Source organism: Alosa pseudoharengus, unplaced genomic scaffold, assembly GCF_046254945.1.
Source record: "Alosa pseudoharengus isolate Yale_2024_CS ecotype anadromous, Long Island Sound unplaced genomic scaffold, YU_APseudo_1.1 YU_APseudo_1.1_scf_15, whole genome shotgun sequence".
In the NCBI taxonomy this organism is placed as follows: domain Eukaryota; kingdom Metazoa; phylum Chordata; class Actinopteri; order Clupeiformes; family Clupeidae; genus Alosa; species Alosa pseudoharengus.
In genome coordinates this window covers 14,270,113-14,284,641 of record NW_027468620.1, presented here as the reverse complement: position 1 = coordinate 14,284,641, position 14,529 = coordinate 14,270,113, and the positions used below count along the sequence as shown (strand labels likewise).

The following is a 14,529-nucleotide window of genomic DNA, read 5'->3' as shown; positions in this document are numbered from 1 at the left end:
ACTGACAGGAGCATAACAACTGCGCCTCCAAGTGGAGAAAGTTTAAAAATACAAGCTGTACTGTGTGGATATTCTCAGTTCAGTTGGTGCCATGAGCTATCAAAATTGAGGCTTACAAATGCAGTTACATGTCTATGTCTCATTTGTAAACATCATTTTGTTGAGACAAATTGGCATATTCTAGGAGACAGTGAATATTAAAAATGAGTACAATTTTCACACAAAATGTAATGATGTTAACATACAATGAATGAATGCAAGAAAGATTTGTATGTTGTCAAGGCACAACCTTGGTCTTGTTCTTTTATAGATTGACTCGCCATTACAATCATAAATGGAGGAAATGGCCAATGTCCTAATAGGGCTGCATGAGAAGGCCACAAGAGATTGGTTTTGTGCGTCTATCTTTCGTCTGAAAGATTTCATTACATGCTGAAATTCATCACACAACATGCATTCATCTTCAACATCTTTCATACTGCAGTTGTATATGAAACGAAGGTGCAGTTGTTTGCCATAAGGATGTGTCTTTCTCTATGGTTACTGACTGACTTTAAAGAGGAAGTCAATTACAGGAACAGAAAACATGAACTAGTACTAGTAGATGTGTGTATGTTTCAAGAGAAACTAAAGTAACTGGTCTCTCTTAGCAAAAGTCTTTCTCCATAGCCTCGATGTTGTTCTGCAGTGTGTAGTTGGACCACTTGTGGAGGCGGCTGTAGAGGGGCGCTCCCTGGTTCTCCCGGTATAGGTACACCCCTGTGATGCGGTTCCACTCCAGGCTGGGGACCTCGGCCTTGACGTCGGCCGTGCTTTCCAGAAGCTCCTGCTCGTCCTTGTCCAGGGCCACAAAGCCGAAGAAGCTGCGCACGTTGCGGATGGCCTGGATGTGCGCGTGGGCATCCATGGTGCTCTGGAAGACTTTGCTCTCCTGGGAGCGGAAGTGGGACCAGTACGCCTCCTGCTGGTAGCCCAGGGGAGAGCAGCAGCGCCTGAGGCACAGCATCAGGAACACGAAGAGGGACACGAAGCCCACCAGTATCCAACCCAGCAACTGTAGGGCAATGACAGATACTCAAATACACAAATATAGACACACACACACACACAAGCAATACTGCATATTGCATATTGCATTACATTAATGGACTTTACATTATTGGTACATTATTATATTACTGGGTTCTATCAAGTCAGAGACTGTTAGGCAAAAAGGCCATAGCTATTATGTATTTCACAAGTTCAACAACCTCACTAACAACATGGATTGTTACTGCTTGCCTAAACATTTTTCCATTTCTCTTAAAGTAAAAGAAATTACTGTAACTTTCTGGAAATGCCAACATTTTCTCTTAATGATAGACAGATTTTCCCTTTAAGATGTCGGATGATGTTTGTTTATGTTTATGTTTCCTAGCAGACACTTTTATCCAAAACAGCTTTCATCATATCTGAACAAAAGAGCAAACAAATCACCCCAGAGAGGTAACTCACTCTTTCCTTCAGTGCTCTCCAAGAAACTACACAGTGTTTTGTTATTGTATAAGTAAAGTAAAGTATATATACTCTTTCGTTCCGTGAGGGAAATTTGGTCTCTGCATTTATTCCAATCCGTGAATTAGTGAAACACATTCAGCACACACAGTGAACACTAATCCCGACAGTGAGCTGCCTGCTACAGCGGCACTCGGGGAGCAGTAAGGGGTTAAGTGCCTTGCTCAAAGGCACTTCAGCCGTTTTTACTGGTCAGGGATCAAACCGGCTACCCTCCGGTTACAAGTCTAAAGCCCTAACCAGTAGGCCACGACTGCCCCATGGCTGCTGGTTGTTTGGAGGACAGGCTCCCCTCACTTTGTTTGTTTCCAGTTTATGGAGCCAAGGCTGTGTAAGAAGACCAGGGAGGTATTCCAAGTATGTGGTTTAGTGACAAGCCTGGGCAAGTTAACTCAGAGTAAGTGGGGAAACCTTCTACAACAAGAGCCCTATGCCATTGTTTTGTTAGGTGAATGAAGCCATACAGCTCTTCTATTAGGAAGTTTACCACTTACTCTGAGTTAACTTACCCAGGTTTGTCACTAAACCACGTACTTTGAATACCCCCCTGGAATTTTTACATACTCCGAGAATGGAGAGCTAGCGGATCGGGAGGAGAAAGTTGAATGTTACAAATAGTGTTAGATGGTAGAAATCACCATTGCTTACCCTAGCTTACCCAACCCAACCTTGCCTATTTAAGATGTTAATTTAATTTAGTTTATTATAGGGACATGTGTATTTTTGCTATTCATTTATTTGTTTATTTATTTTCATGTGAACTTAATTTGCACATTATCAGTCCAGAAATGTATAGGCCTATGCTTTGTGGCACTGTGCACTTTGCAAGGCAGGTTCATCTGGTCAGTTTTTGAAACAGACGCCCCAATGTATTAAATACAAATACTGTGAACAAACACTTTTTGTTCCTTTCCAGGAATATTTTTCCCTTCTTCTGTTACACATACATCATCATGATATATCATAGATCAAATTGTCTTGCAATGAATAATTGCAATGAAGAGTAGAATCACTGTATCATGATACCATCGTTATCATGAACAAAATTGTATTGTAGTTTAGAGTAGGCCTACACCAGTGTCTTATGTAATTATTCTTGCATCACTAAATGTCGCAAAAAGTGTCCTCCTTTTTGGTGTTATGGAAATGGTCACTCTACTAATGCAACATCAACAAAACCTAATCTTCTGACATTTAATTGTTGTGTTGTTTTTGTTCAATCAATATTTTCTTATCCGAAGCTGTGCTCCAGGATTTTATGTTTAATTATTTTTAAAGCACTCCAGAAAAAAAGGGCAGTAGCTCAAGCCCCCTTTGATGTGCACATGCTTGCTAAGGTCCGATAATGCCACATTTCTGCCATTTTTATTGCCTGACTAAAATTTGATACCAACTATTGAACACCCTGAAAATAGTATTTTACATCTACAGAATTACATCACAATTCACTGGTTTGGAAGCAACAAAATGGCAAATCACACCTTTAAGAGGAAACTGGTGTTTCCGTTACCACTAAGATATTATCAAGGGAGTCTACACTACAGGGAAACAAATAATACTGTTAATATGCCTGCAAGTGATCAAGTGGGTTAACTCAGTGTCAGGGCTGTTCGATGTCAAATTATCATGTCTGTATTTAGAACAGTCCCACTTCACTCATGCAAATGAGAAGTTAGATAACTGAAAGAAGTTGCTGACCACTTAGAGTTAAAAATAAATTTAATCACTTTTGATGATCTCTGCCTCCCACAAGTGGTGTAAGGAAATCCCCCGTGACACATTTTGTTTAGATTCAACAATTACAAACAAAAACCCCAAAGACTTCTCACCATTAGTTTAACAAACATGCCACAAAAATCAAGAGGTTTTAAGTAGGGACAGAGTCAGTGTTACAAACATGAAGTTATGATTACTGCGTGACTATTACTGAGTTTGGCAAACTACTGTACCTGAGACTCGTACCGTAGTCTCCTTTCAATCACATTCCAGAAATGTAACAGCTCCACAGGAACATGCTGGCATGGAAAGCCAGCCATGATTTCGTGCACATCCGAGTAGTTACTGGGGAAATCCTTAATGGACGCCGGGTCCACAAACTCACTCAGGGCGCAGACGTACGCCTCGCCCCTGAGCAGCGACAGCACCATCCAGGTGATGGGGGCCACGGCCGCCCGTCCCACGATGGAGGCCAGCAGCGCGAACACGGCCACCCCCGAGAGCTTCCGGCACCTTCTCAAGCGACACTCGGACAGGATGTCCCACGTGTTGTGGTTCAGCATCACCCCCACAAGGAAGAGGGCCAGGGCAGGCACGCCCATGGCTGTCAGGCCGTACAGGTAGTTCCGTGCCGTGGAACACGGGCAGCTGAAGGCAAAGATGTTGTAGGCCGTCTGTCCGCCGACCGTTCCCAGGGCAACGAGCCCATTGAAGATCATCACATCCTTGCTCTTGAAGAAGAGGGACATGAATTTGAAGTTCTCACGGACCAGGTCAGCCATGGTTGCAGATTGTACAGGGTTTTGTAAAGTATAAAATCTAGACTGGCAGACGTTCCTGGTTCCTTCCTCTAGTTCACTTCACACTTTAAAATATCAACCAATAAGGGAGAGGCAGTGAAAAGTAAAGTCCCAGAGAGAGAGAGATAAAAGAGAAAGAGAGAGAGAGACCATGAATGGATCAGTTTTCAGTGTACATGCCAGTCATTGCAAACATGCAGAGACCCGACTCAGGGGTCAGGTTGCAAAGAAACTCATAGTGAGAAAACAGCTGCAATATGTAATTATTCAATACCTATTCAATAGCCTTTTCCCATACACAAACACAGACACACACATAGGCTACAGAGAGAGACTGAGAGAGAGAGAGAGAGTTACCCAGGGCCGTAGTCACCATAGACATTGAGGGGGACGTGTCCCCCCCCAATATTCAAATATGACCAAAATGTCCCCCCCAATATTCGGACATAGAAAAATAAAGAAAGAATAAAGCGCTATACTAGGCCTAAAGGAAACCAACACGTACTGTATCTGAAATGTAATCAAACGTAAATAACGCACAAATTAGTGACCTATGGTTCCAGAGTAGCCTACACCCCTGAGTGGTTTGTCCAGGTGATTTTCCGTTTTTCGTTAATGGAGTGCGCTATCAAAAGCTTCCATTTACTGCACCCTACTGCGGTGAGGTAGGGCTGTTAACAATATCGCAAAAGCTACTGGTACAATTTTCACAAAACTTCTTGAAAAGGTGTAGCACATGCTAAGGAAATCCCATACATGTTTGGAGCCGATCAGACTGAAAGGGAACATTTTCCATATTGTAGCCTATTCTCGCAATGATAGCGAAAGTGAAAAGTTTTATTTTAAATGATGAATTTGTGCAAGCCTGTGTCATTTCTTTCACATCTTTCAACATAAATAATGCATTCATATGCTAGTAGTAATGCCAGAAATTACCGTTTATAGGCCTCTTAGAAATGATTGTTGCATCTTGCCATGGGCGGATTATGAACTTTCGGACCCCTGGGCCCAGATGTATTAAGGGCCCCCCACAAACTTTTAATTTGTTTGAAGTGATTTCCTGTATTCTGGTGCATTTTGGGGATGGCCAATACTAAATTCGATCAGATTCATAGCTTACATCCTGATTTGTTGATATTGAGGCAATGATTCCATGCAAAGGCTTGGGCTTCAGGGCCCCCTGACCCCTTGGGCCCCTGGGCCTGGGCCCGCTAGGCCCGTGCAGTAATCCATCCCTGCATCTTGCATATTATTTAGATGCGCACTCAATCGTGCATCCATGCAGGCAAAACGATCAAATGTGGCGACGTTTACAATAGGCCTACGTGATAGCCTACAGTTAATGTGAATCGCGGACAATAACCAAAGAAAGGAATTTGCACCTCCATTCACCAATTAAAGGCTGTAGTAGGCCTAATGTTTCTACATGTTGGCACAAAACGTCATTTCTGTCAGAAGCCAGTCTATAATGCATACAGGGGTAACATGAGGTGGGTCAGACAGAAGAGGGGCCAGTCTTAGTAGCCTATTCCTGAATCCTGTCCCTTTCAAACTATGTTAAAATTGTGTGATTAGCCGCCAGCATAATAAAATCTAAATTAAAAGACAAAATCTTATTAGGCTCCAAACCTATGAGTCTAAGCCTTAGTTTAAAAAAATCTTCAGGTGTAAGTAATAAGTCAAAGAACCACAGTGTAATATGAGGTTATCACAAGATACTCTAGTTTGTAATTTCTTTTAAAGTATACATTTTGAACACAAATGGAGTCACGGGTCCAGGGATGAACCAATGAAGTTGCTTCTTCTCCACCCTTCTCTTTTCACAAAACTCACCAGAAGGGGGGGGGGGGGGGCATCTGTGTCCAGGGGTTCATAATCCATCCATGCCATGCCTATGTCCGTCAAAAGTTTGGAATAACCTAATTGACTGACCTAACGACTTGTTTGTGATTTTTAATAATATTTTTGCATGGTAGGAAATGTATTGAAATTCTGTTTGGGGGTCCCCCAGACCCCACCACAGATTTGGTCCCCCCCAATGTTGACATCATGACTACGGCCTTGGAGTTACCTAATGAAAGCATAATTGTCACCCTTAACATTTTCTGGGTAATAAACACTCAGCAGCCATTGCATTGTTAGGGACTGTCAATGGTCCGACGCGAAGTCCATTTATTTCTGATAATGGATGCATGGAAGGGCATAACCCCGTTTATACCATGGTCACTTAGGCTACGAAATTAATAATACAAAATGAGTTTTAGACCTAAAATCGTTCGTTTTTTCAGCTGTTTATCGCAACGCTGTGGAATGTTGATAAGTCACAGCTGAGCGGACTAACTCAGGCGTTGTCAAGCAACGTCATAATAATTTTAGGTGTAGTCAGAGCCATAGCCGCTCTGGGTATCACTTTTTAAACGACACCTGTTTCAACCTAGACCATGGTATAACAGTGGAATAATGTTAATGTGTCTTTTTTTTCTGACTAGGTTTTTCTTGGTCAGACACTGGCAACAATGTATCTTACCACACGCCTTGTGCTTCCACCAACACAGCCATAGGTCCACATATGGGCACAATTGATTTGCTATTTAGACAATGTGTGAACCAGACAGGAAAATGATTACTGAATTGGGCACAAAATAGCAAAACCACATTGTGTCCCACTTGGGTCATTACTGTGTTGGGCAAGAGATAGTGCCCTTTGACTTACCACAGTAATGTGTATGAATTGAGTTAATAGACTTCTCTTTCCTTGTGTACAAAGCCGTTGGTCAATCGCCAGCTCTTTTCAGAAGCGAAATTATCATCCATTTCCAGTCAAAACATTTTCAACAAGATAAACCACACATCCATAAACTGGACCACATTAACTGTTGTTGTTGAGTTCTGAACTGCACCAAATTTCATGTGTCTGATTAACCTGACATCCTCTGGGGGTATGCCAAGTTTCGTGGAATTTCATCCATGGGGGGGTATAAAATAAATGCATTTATGTGTACATTTAGTGACTGTACACCCATCGGCCTGTAGATGGTGGTGTTGAGCGAAGGGTTACTGGTAGAGGATGATAAGAGGAGCTACAAGGCAAGACCGTCTTACACACACTCTCTCACAAACACGCACACACACACATGCACGCATACACACACACGCTCACATGTACACACACTCTGATCTGCATTTACAGTATTGGTGTTACGTAGTTTGTCCACCAGATAGCGCAGCGTCTTGCTGCAAGACAGAGCCATATAGGGCTCTGCTGCAAGACACATTTATTACTCCACTTCACTTCTGAAAACCACTATGGATAGCTTACGGTTTCACAGCTTGTGGCTTGTGTATTCATGGTAGGATGATTTTCAGTTGAAATGTGATTCCCATTTCTTCTTGAAGCCGAAATAAACCTGAGAATGTTTATCGGACATGCTTGGTTTTTACTGCAGGTACGTAAATCTTTCACCAGCTTAATATGATAGGTAAAATAGCGTTAATGTTTTCATTGGTTGAGTGATGGAGGCTAGTTTGATTGTTGGTGTAGTTGTGAAACATAAACGCGGTTATACCAAACAAATTGATGACAGCACTGTATTGTCTCTTTCGACTGTCATCCCATTGTGTTCTGACCATACTGACAGGAGTTAAGTTAGTTAGCCACAACACTAACGTTTGCTAATGCTATAGTTTGCTGATGGAAGATACAGTATACAGGGCATCAGTCTATGATACACCCTAAATACCAGGCTAGGACATTTCTGCTTGCTAAATATGGTTTTCTGCTGTTGACTCGCTCACAGTCCTTGGTGGCCCTGTCAGCTGCTTTGTAAAATGTTGCATTAAGACCACAAAAAGTCTACACAAAATAAATGTGAGCATGAGCTAACGTTCATTCCCAAACTGCAGTGCCACATTTGACATTGTTTTGATAGGATAGATTGATAGATTAACTAACCACTTGTAACTCCTGAGTTACAGTTTTTCTCAGTCGCTTTGGTGCTTTTCTGACATCACTATTAACATTTGCACAGCAGTTCTCAAAACAATTAGTGCAAACTGCAAAACCTAGTGAATAATCTGCAAGAGCACGTCAGTTGCTCAAAATGGATAGTCCATTCCTCAAAAGCAAGTATTTATGTCAATGAAACTGCCAGTGTCATCAAAATGAGAAGTCTTCACACCATTGTTTATGAACAAGATAGTAAATGGCTTTGTCATGTTTTCATTATGGCAGTTTATTCTCTCAGTGTTTTTCCATGCAAAAAAAGGTCAGAACTCGGTGACACTACCTGAACATGCTCAAGACAGCACTATACAGTACTTGTACAGCCATTTGAAAACTACAGTAAAGTTAGAAATTGCTGGAGTTGGGAGAGTAAGTGAGTACAAGACACTGAATATGTACGTTTCACATTTTTACTGTATATGCTCTTTGCAATTCTACAGCATTGTAACATAATTTGATAACTAGTTGACCAATTTTGTATGTAATGACTCAAGCAATGAAATGAAGACTATTAGTTTTATTGGGAACAACTATTCAGCATCCATAAGTTAGTTCATTTTGACTGACATGACAAAGCAACTGATACATGTCCAAAAGCATTTGCAATTTGTTCAGAGAAAGGAGAAATTGCTACTATGATGTGCACAAATGACTAAACGTTGTGGAGGTTGAACTAATAGTTATGAGAATTTTCATTCTGATCTGAGAAAAGCACCAAAGCGACTGAGAAAAACTGTAATCATGAATTATAGTATCAGGAAGTGGTTTATAAAATATGTATCCTCACCCTAACTAATCATTAGTGCATGCGTATGTAACAACGTAACAATGGAAATATTACTTCATCAACAAAATATTATTGCATATAAACATATTTTAGATATAGGCTTGACAAATGATGAGTTGTGTGTAGTTATTATAAAGTGTTACCAGTTAAGGTATTATAATATAATATTCAACATTCATTATTAAATGCTTAGCTGAAATTATGTTTTTCCCTATCATCTTTCCCTATCATTTTTAAAGCATGCCTACCTGCAGGCATGCAATTGGGCTGTGGGTTTTCTACAGGAATAGCATGAGGGATCGGATCAGAGGACAATACAGTAGACTACAGTAAACAAAAAGCAGAGACAAATCAACACAAAACACTTGCTGTGTTAGCTGTGTGTGTGTGTGTGTGTGTGTGTGTGTGTGTGTGTGTGTGTGTGTCTATGAGTGAATGTGCGAATAGTATGAAATTACTTGATGTAGCAGACATTTTTTCACCCGGATTAATAGGCCTACTCATTTTATTCACAATAAGGCTAAACATGCATTACTCCTAAAGGACAGCATGCAGACTTGAGATATAATTAGCAAGCACATTCCCTGTAAAACAGCCAGACAAACTCACGCCTCATAGTCCTGAGATGAAGTTCACCGCTCTTCCCAAACACTCAGCTGTCCGTGGAATCAACACTACCCTCCCTCAGGGCACTGCTAATTGGCACGATTAGCTGGATGAATACTAGATGTATCTGCTAGTATTTTTGTCTCAAAAACTTGGTGCCCATGATTGGGACAGACAAAGAAAGAGGGCAGAAAGATGGGCTGGACTATGACTCAAAGGAGGCCGGAACTGGCGTCTGGTTTCCTCCCCGGTGGAAAAAGGGCTTTTTTAAAGTGGAAACATGTGTGGTATGGCACGGCATCACGTGGCTGTTCCCTCCACACGCAGAGAGAAAAGTCCCTCCAGTATGCCCAGCAAGAGAGCTAGCTGTGATTGTAAGACCATTTCACCAAACAAAAACAACATACCAACAAACACAAAAGTGTCCATACTTTCATTGGTTTTAGGTTTGTGAACTCGACACAATGTTTGCCTTTCCCCTTAAATTCCTCTGCAGTGAATCACAACATAACACTAACAGTAAAACACTTCAATGCCCTCAGCCCATTGGGACTACATATGGTACCAATACACTATTTACAAGAAACCCATGATCATTTACGTTACCTCAAAACAAAGTTCTGCATCAAGTAAGTTACATGAAAGATTCAGACTAGATATTATCTTCATGCAGCAAAGTGGAATTATATGTTTCTTAGTTCATTAAGCGCTTCTTATGCGTTATGGTTTGTGTAGTATTGTTTATTTTCATTAGGCTGTTGATTGACATTGTTGTTTTTATTGATATTCTTCTTAATGTAGTCCATGCTATTGTTGTTGTTATTATAATATTGATTGAATGGACATTAGTGTTTATTATTGCTATTTTCTTTCATTTTCATTGTTTATTTCATTAGGCTATTGATTGAATTGATATTGTTGTTTATTATTGCTATTGTAGTCTGATCAACATTATTAATTGTTCCCTGTTAAATGTAAGTATTATATTGTTTTGTATTTGTGTGTCACTTTGGACAAAGGCATCTGCCAAATCCCATGACCATAACTGAGACTAGAGGGCGATAGAGGAAAGTGTAGAAACACACACACACACACACACACACACACACACACACACACACAAAACACTAACCCAACTTTTTGCTGAGAAAATTCACAAATGTTTTGGAGCATTTTTATGTCATGTCATGTTCATGTGTAAGACAAGTAATGGCTTTTTGTAGCTGTACAACCAACTACAGTGAACAAAGAAAATGTACGTTCCTCCGCAGACCAGAACTGTATCCACCATTTATAGACCATGACATCAGAATCCACAAATTTCCATGCACTTGTCCCTGAAGAAAACTTTTTCATTTTATGAATTCTCTTCTGAATAGGAGACTGGTCTAAATATTTAGATTATAAATGTTTTAGATCATACGGCCCTTTCAGAGGACAGTCTGAGTAAGGCCTGCTGAACTTCTATTATTCAGACCAAGCCTTTGAACAAAAGAACATCTGTTTATTTATAGTGGTTTTCGGTGCATTTGTACACGTTGAATAGGTTATGAATGAGACATTATATGACAACCTTTTAAAAAAGGATATCAACAACTTCTGCTTTACATTCCTTCAACTCATCTTGAAGTCTAGCCTCTACAGACATGGGACTAGGGTGATGTCTCTACTGGAATGTGTCTGTTCCGAATTTTTAAGTCTTTTTATTCTCCCACAAAATCTCATAGAAGTGGCTGGCCGAGCAGTCACGTTGCTCTGTTAATTTCAAGATGAACAGAGAGACACTCCTCTGTTGTTTGCATCCCTATTCAAGGTCATAGGCTGTGGAGGCAACACATGCAAATTCAAACAAAGTAAATCTGAGCCACCTCAAATGACTCAGCAAGAGCAGCCTAATACAATTTGACACCATAACCTCAACCCCAGTCACACCCAGCCACTCATTATTCAATTGTAATATATATTTATCTATCGGTATATGTCTACCTCTATGTTTCTAGATGTAAAGCCTTCACTTTCCTTTGGTCCTGTCCATAAAGGTGATGAAAGAATACAGGCACCTACTCACAATCTACCTACTAGTAGATTTATCATAGGACAAAGTCACAAAGTCTTTTGCGTCTGTGTGATCTCTAGGATGCAAACTCAAGTCTTTTATGTTCCCACGACTTGGGCTGTCAGTTGAAGTGGAAGTAGCTTCATGAAATGACTGAAGGAAACCACCATATGATATCCACAAACTTCAACCAGTTTCAAGCCCATTCGTTCCTATACATCCGAGAAGACTGCCCGTCCCTGGTCATCTTCCCAGGTGATACAGGCTCTGGGTCTGTACGCCATCTTAGTCACGTCCAGCTCAGGCTTACTCTGGTACCAAGCGTGCAGCAGGTGGTCCACCTGGTCCTGACGGGTGATGCCGTGGAGGCGCTCCTCCTCGTCCTCTTCCTCAAACTCATCCCGTCGGCAGGGGCGGGTGATGAGGGCGCGGGCCAGTGGCAAACGCAGTACGGAGTCATCACGCCTGCCTTCGAAGAACTGCACAACACACTTGCGGGCGAAGTCACGTGCATGCAGGACGCAGGTCTCGTCGAACAGCTTCTGCTCGATGTCCAGGTAGTTGCTCCAGTATCGCGTCTGCAGAAAGCCGGCATGGTTGAAGCAGGGCTTGACGACGCGACCCACTGCACCCAACAGAATCAGGAACAGCAGAATGGACCAGCCTATTGCCTGGGCAATGGTCAGAGAGAATACAAACAGAAAGGCATAAGAACAAAGGGTCATGTTGTGTAACTCCACTTTGTTTTGTAAAGCATGACACTATTGTTGTCTGTCAGTACATATTTATTGTTTCAAATGACTTGTCTTGAGAACATTATTTTAACACATATAGCTTCAGTGAAAACACATAGTGTGTTAGTTTCGACATTTAACCTCTTCAATAACATCCATGAAGCCAGTCACCTGAGAATAGCAGCGGACATAACGTGACACGGCCTTGCGGAAGGTGGTGTTTTGGAAGATGGCGTCCTCCTTGCAGGGCACCTTTGCCAGGATCCTGGTCATCTCTAGCCCTGTGTTGTTCGGAATGCCACTGAAGTAGTTTGGATCCACGTTCATGCTGAACGCACACACAAAGCATTTCCCATCCAGAAGGGTCACCAGGATCCACACCATGGGGGCCAGAAGGCTCCTCTGGATCATGGCTGAAAACAAATGTCTGACAGAGACAATATTACACCATTCACATATCTTTTGTACAAATCAGCTATTCAAGAAAAGGTTTCAAATTACTGTTATTAAATGAACTAATGAACTAAATCCAATGCAAACACCAACACTGACTCAATATATAAAAACAAGACACTGTTGCATATGTGAATTACAGGATAGATTTCATAATATTCAGTCTACAAGAAAACGCTTAGAAGACTCACTTGATCACAGCAGGATTTTTGGATCGTTTCCCTATGGGTCTTAGCCATTCTTCCATCATAACACCCGTGTGTCGGTTGATTAGCACTCCCAGTAGGAAAAGTATGAGCGGGGGTACGAACATGACTCCTAGTCCGTATAATTTGTTATATTGAGGCATGCACGGACAGTTAAAATCAAAACTAGTATAAAGTTTTACACTGATAAGTGCCAAAATAGCACAGATTCCGTTAGATATTGACTCAGAGTTGGACTGAAAGTATTGCAGAACTAATTTAAGACGCTCCATAATTTCGCAGAATTGAAAAGTAAAACGGCCAGAACTGTTTATTTGTGGAGGTTAGGTTTCTTTCGCCTAGAATCTCCCACAACAGCCGAAAACTGCAAACTAGTCTAATCCCTTAAACCAACGTCAATATCAGCCAAACCAAATCGCGAAAGCAATCTGATTTTTGGATTTTTGTCTAATTCACACGGAATCCCTGCGTTCGTTCTCCAGAGTCTATATGGAGAGAACGCAACGGATGGAAAGACGTGAAAGGCTGTTCATTTGCTAAGTTCCGATTTCACACAACAGCCGAAAACAGTTAGATTAAATAAATTACTCGGGTGTCCAAATCAAATAACTCAACACAGTCTGAATTTTGCACTCGTTTGATTCCAAATCGAATTCCTACGTTCGTTCATCAGATCCTGAGCGAACGCTCGATATGGCTGCGCACCTGTGATGTATCCTCCACCGCACCCTTGTAACCCCAGTTCCTGGACTGAACAGGTTCAATGCAAACTTTGTTCCTTTGGTTATTGGCCTAAACATCAAACCATTGGTTGAAGAAACTGCAGGATTTACGGATAGTGATCTTCTGCTTGAAAAATGAAACAAATCGAAAAACTATTGCACATTGTCTATTTTATTTTCCATACAAGATAATCCCAAAACCAGTTGGATTTACTTGATCTATTTTTGCCCTCTTGTGGTGCCATGTTCAGACGACAAAAATCACTGGCACTGCTTACAGAAGAGGCAGAAAGATAGCTAAAATTGCTTACAGAACAAAGGTATAGGGCTAATGTTTCTGATAGAAAGGTGTCAGAACACACAGTGCATGGCAGTTTGTTGTCTATGGGACTCCATAGCCGCAGACTGATCAGGGTGGCCATGCCGACTCCTGTCCAATCGATCCACTTGATCTTGATCTTTACCTTCTCAGCCCAACAGAAGTCATCTTTTGCAAATGATTTAACACATTTTCATTGGTTTAACACATGTTTCACATCCTTTTTCAAAACATTTAACACAGTTATCATACAAAGAATCCAAACTTCTTTGGATTAAGTGTGTGAGACAAATGGAAAATATTTATTCACAGCTAATAGATATTGCTTGCAAAATTATGAACTTGTAATGTCAATATTTGAATCCCCTTTGCACTATTCTTCAATCAGCAATCATTCATTATCCATAAGAGATGCCATGTCTGTTCTGTGTTGCTATTTGCAAGTATGGATAAGGCACATTTAGAGAAGGTACTGTATTGTCTATTTAGTGAAGAAAACAGTACAAAAGCTGAGAAGTCCAGGTGTTTACAGTTTTTCTTGATTGCTTTGACCTGCTTAAGGAAACTGGGATC

At 41.1% G+C, this 14,529-nt stretch overlaps 2 protein-coding genes across 3 annotated transcripts; both read right to left on the bottom strand.

The window, feature by feature from the left end:
- Positions 1–266: 266 nt before the first annotated feature.
- Positions 267–9,658, bottom strand: calhm2.1 (calcium homeostasis modulator family member 2, tandem duplicate 1). Of its 2 annotated transcripts, none has more exons than XM_076285668.1 (3): positions 9,470–9,658; positions 3,504–4,135; positions 267–1,054 (listed from the first exon to the last, which is right to left on the bottom strand). In XM_076285668.1, exons 2-3 carry the CDS (start codon positions 4,050–4,052, stop codon positions 647–649), a joined length of 957 nt encoding a protein of 318 aa, XP_076141783.1. In that variant the 5' UTR covers positions 4,053–4,135; positions 9,470–9,658; the 3' UTR covers positions 267–646. The 2 variants fall into 2 exon arrangements, with proteins under 2 accessions (XP_076141783.1, XP_076141784.1); XM_076285669.1 differs by having other exon boundaries at positions 3,504–4,001.
- Positions 9,659–11,384: 1,726 nt separating this feature from the next.
- On the bottom strand, positions 11,385–13,358 carry calhm3 (calcium homeostasis modulator 3). Its single transcript, XM_076285667.1, has 3 exons — positions 12,901–13,358; positions 12,428–12,683; positions 11,385–12,193 (listed from the first exon to the last, which is right to left on the bottom strand). Exons 1-3 carry the CDS (start codon positions 13,185–13,187, stop codon positions 11,735–11,737), a joined length of 1,002 nt encoding a protein of 333 aa, XP_076141782.1. The 5' UTR covers positions 13,188–13,358; the 3' UTR covers positions 11,385–11,734.
- Between the last annotated feature and the right edge of the window lie 1,171 nt (positions 13,359–14,529).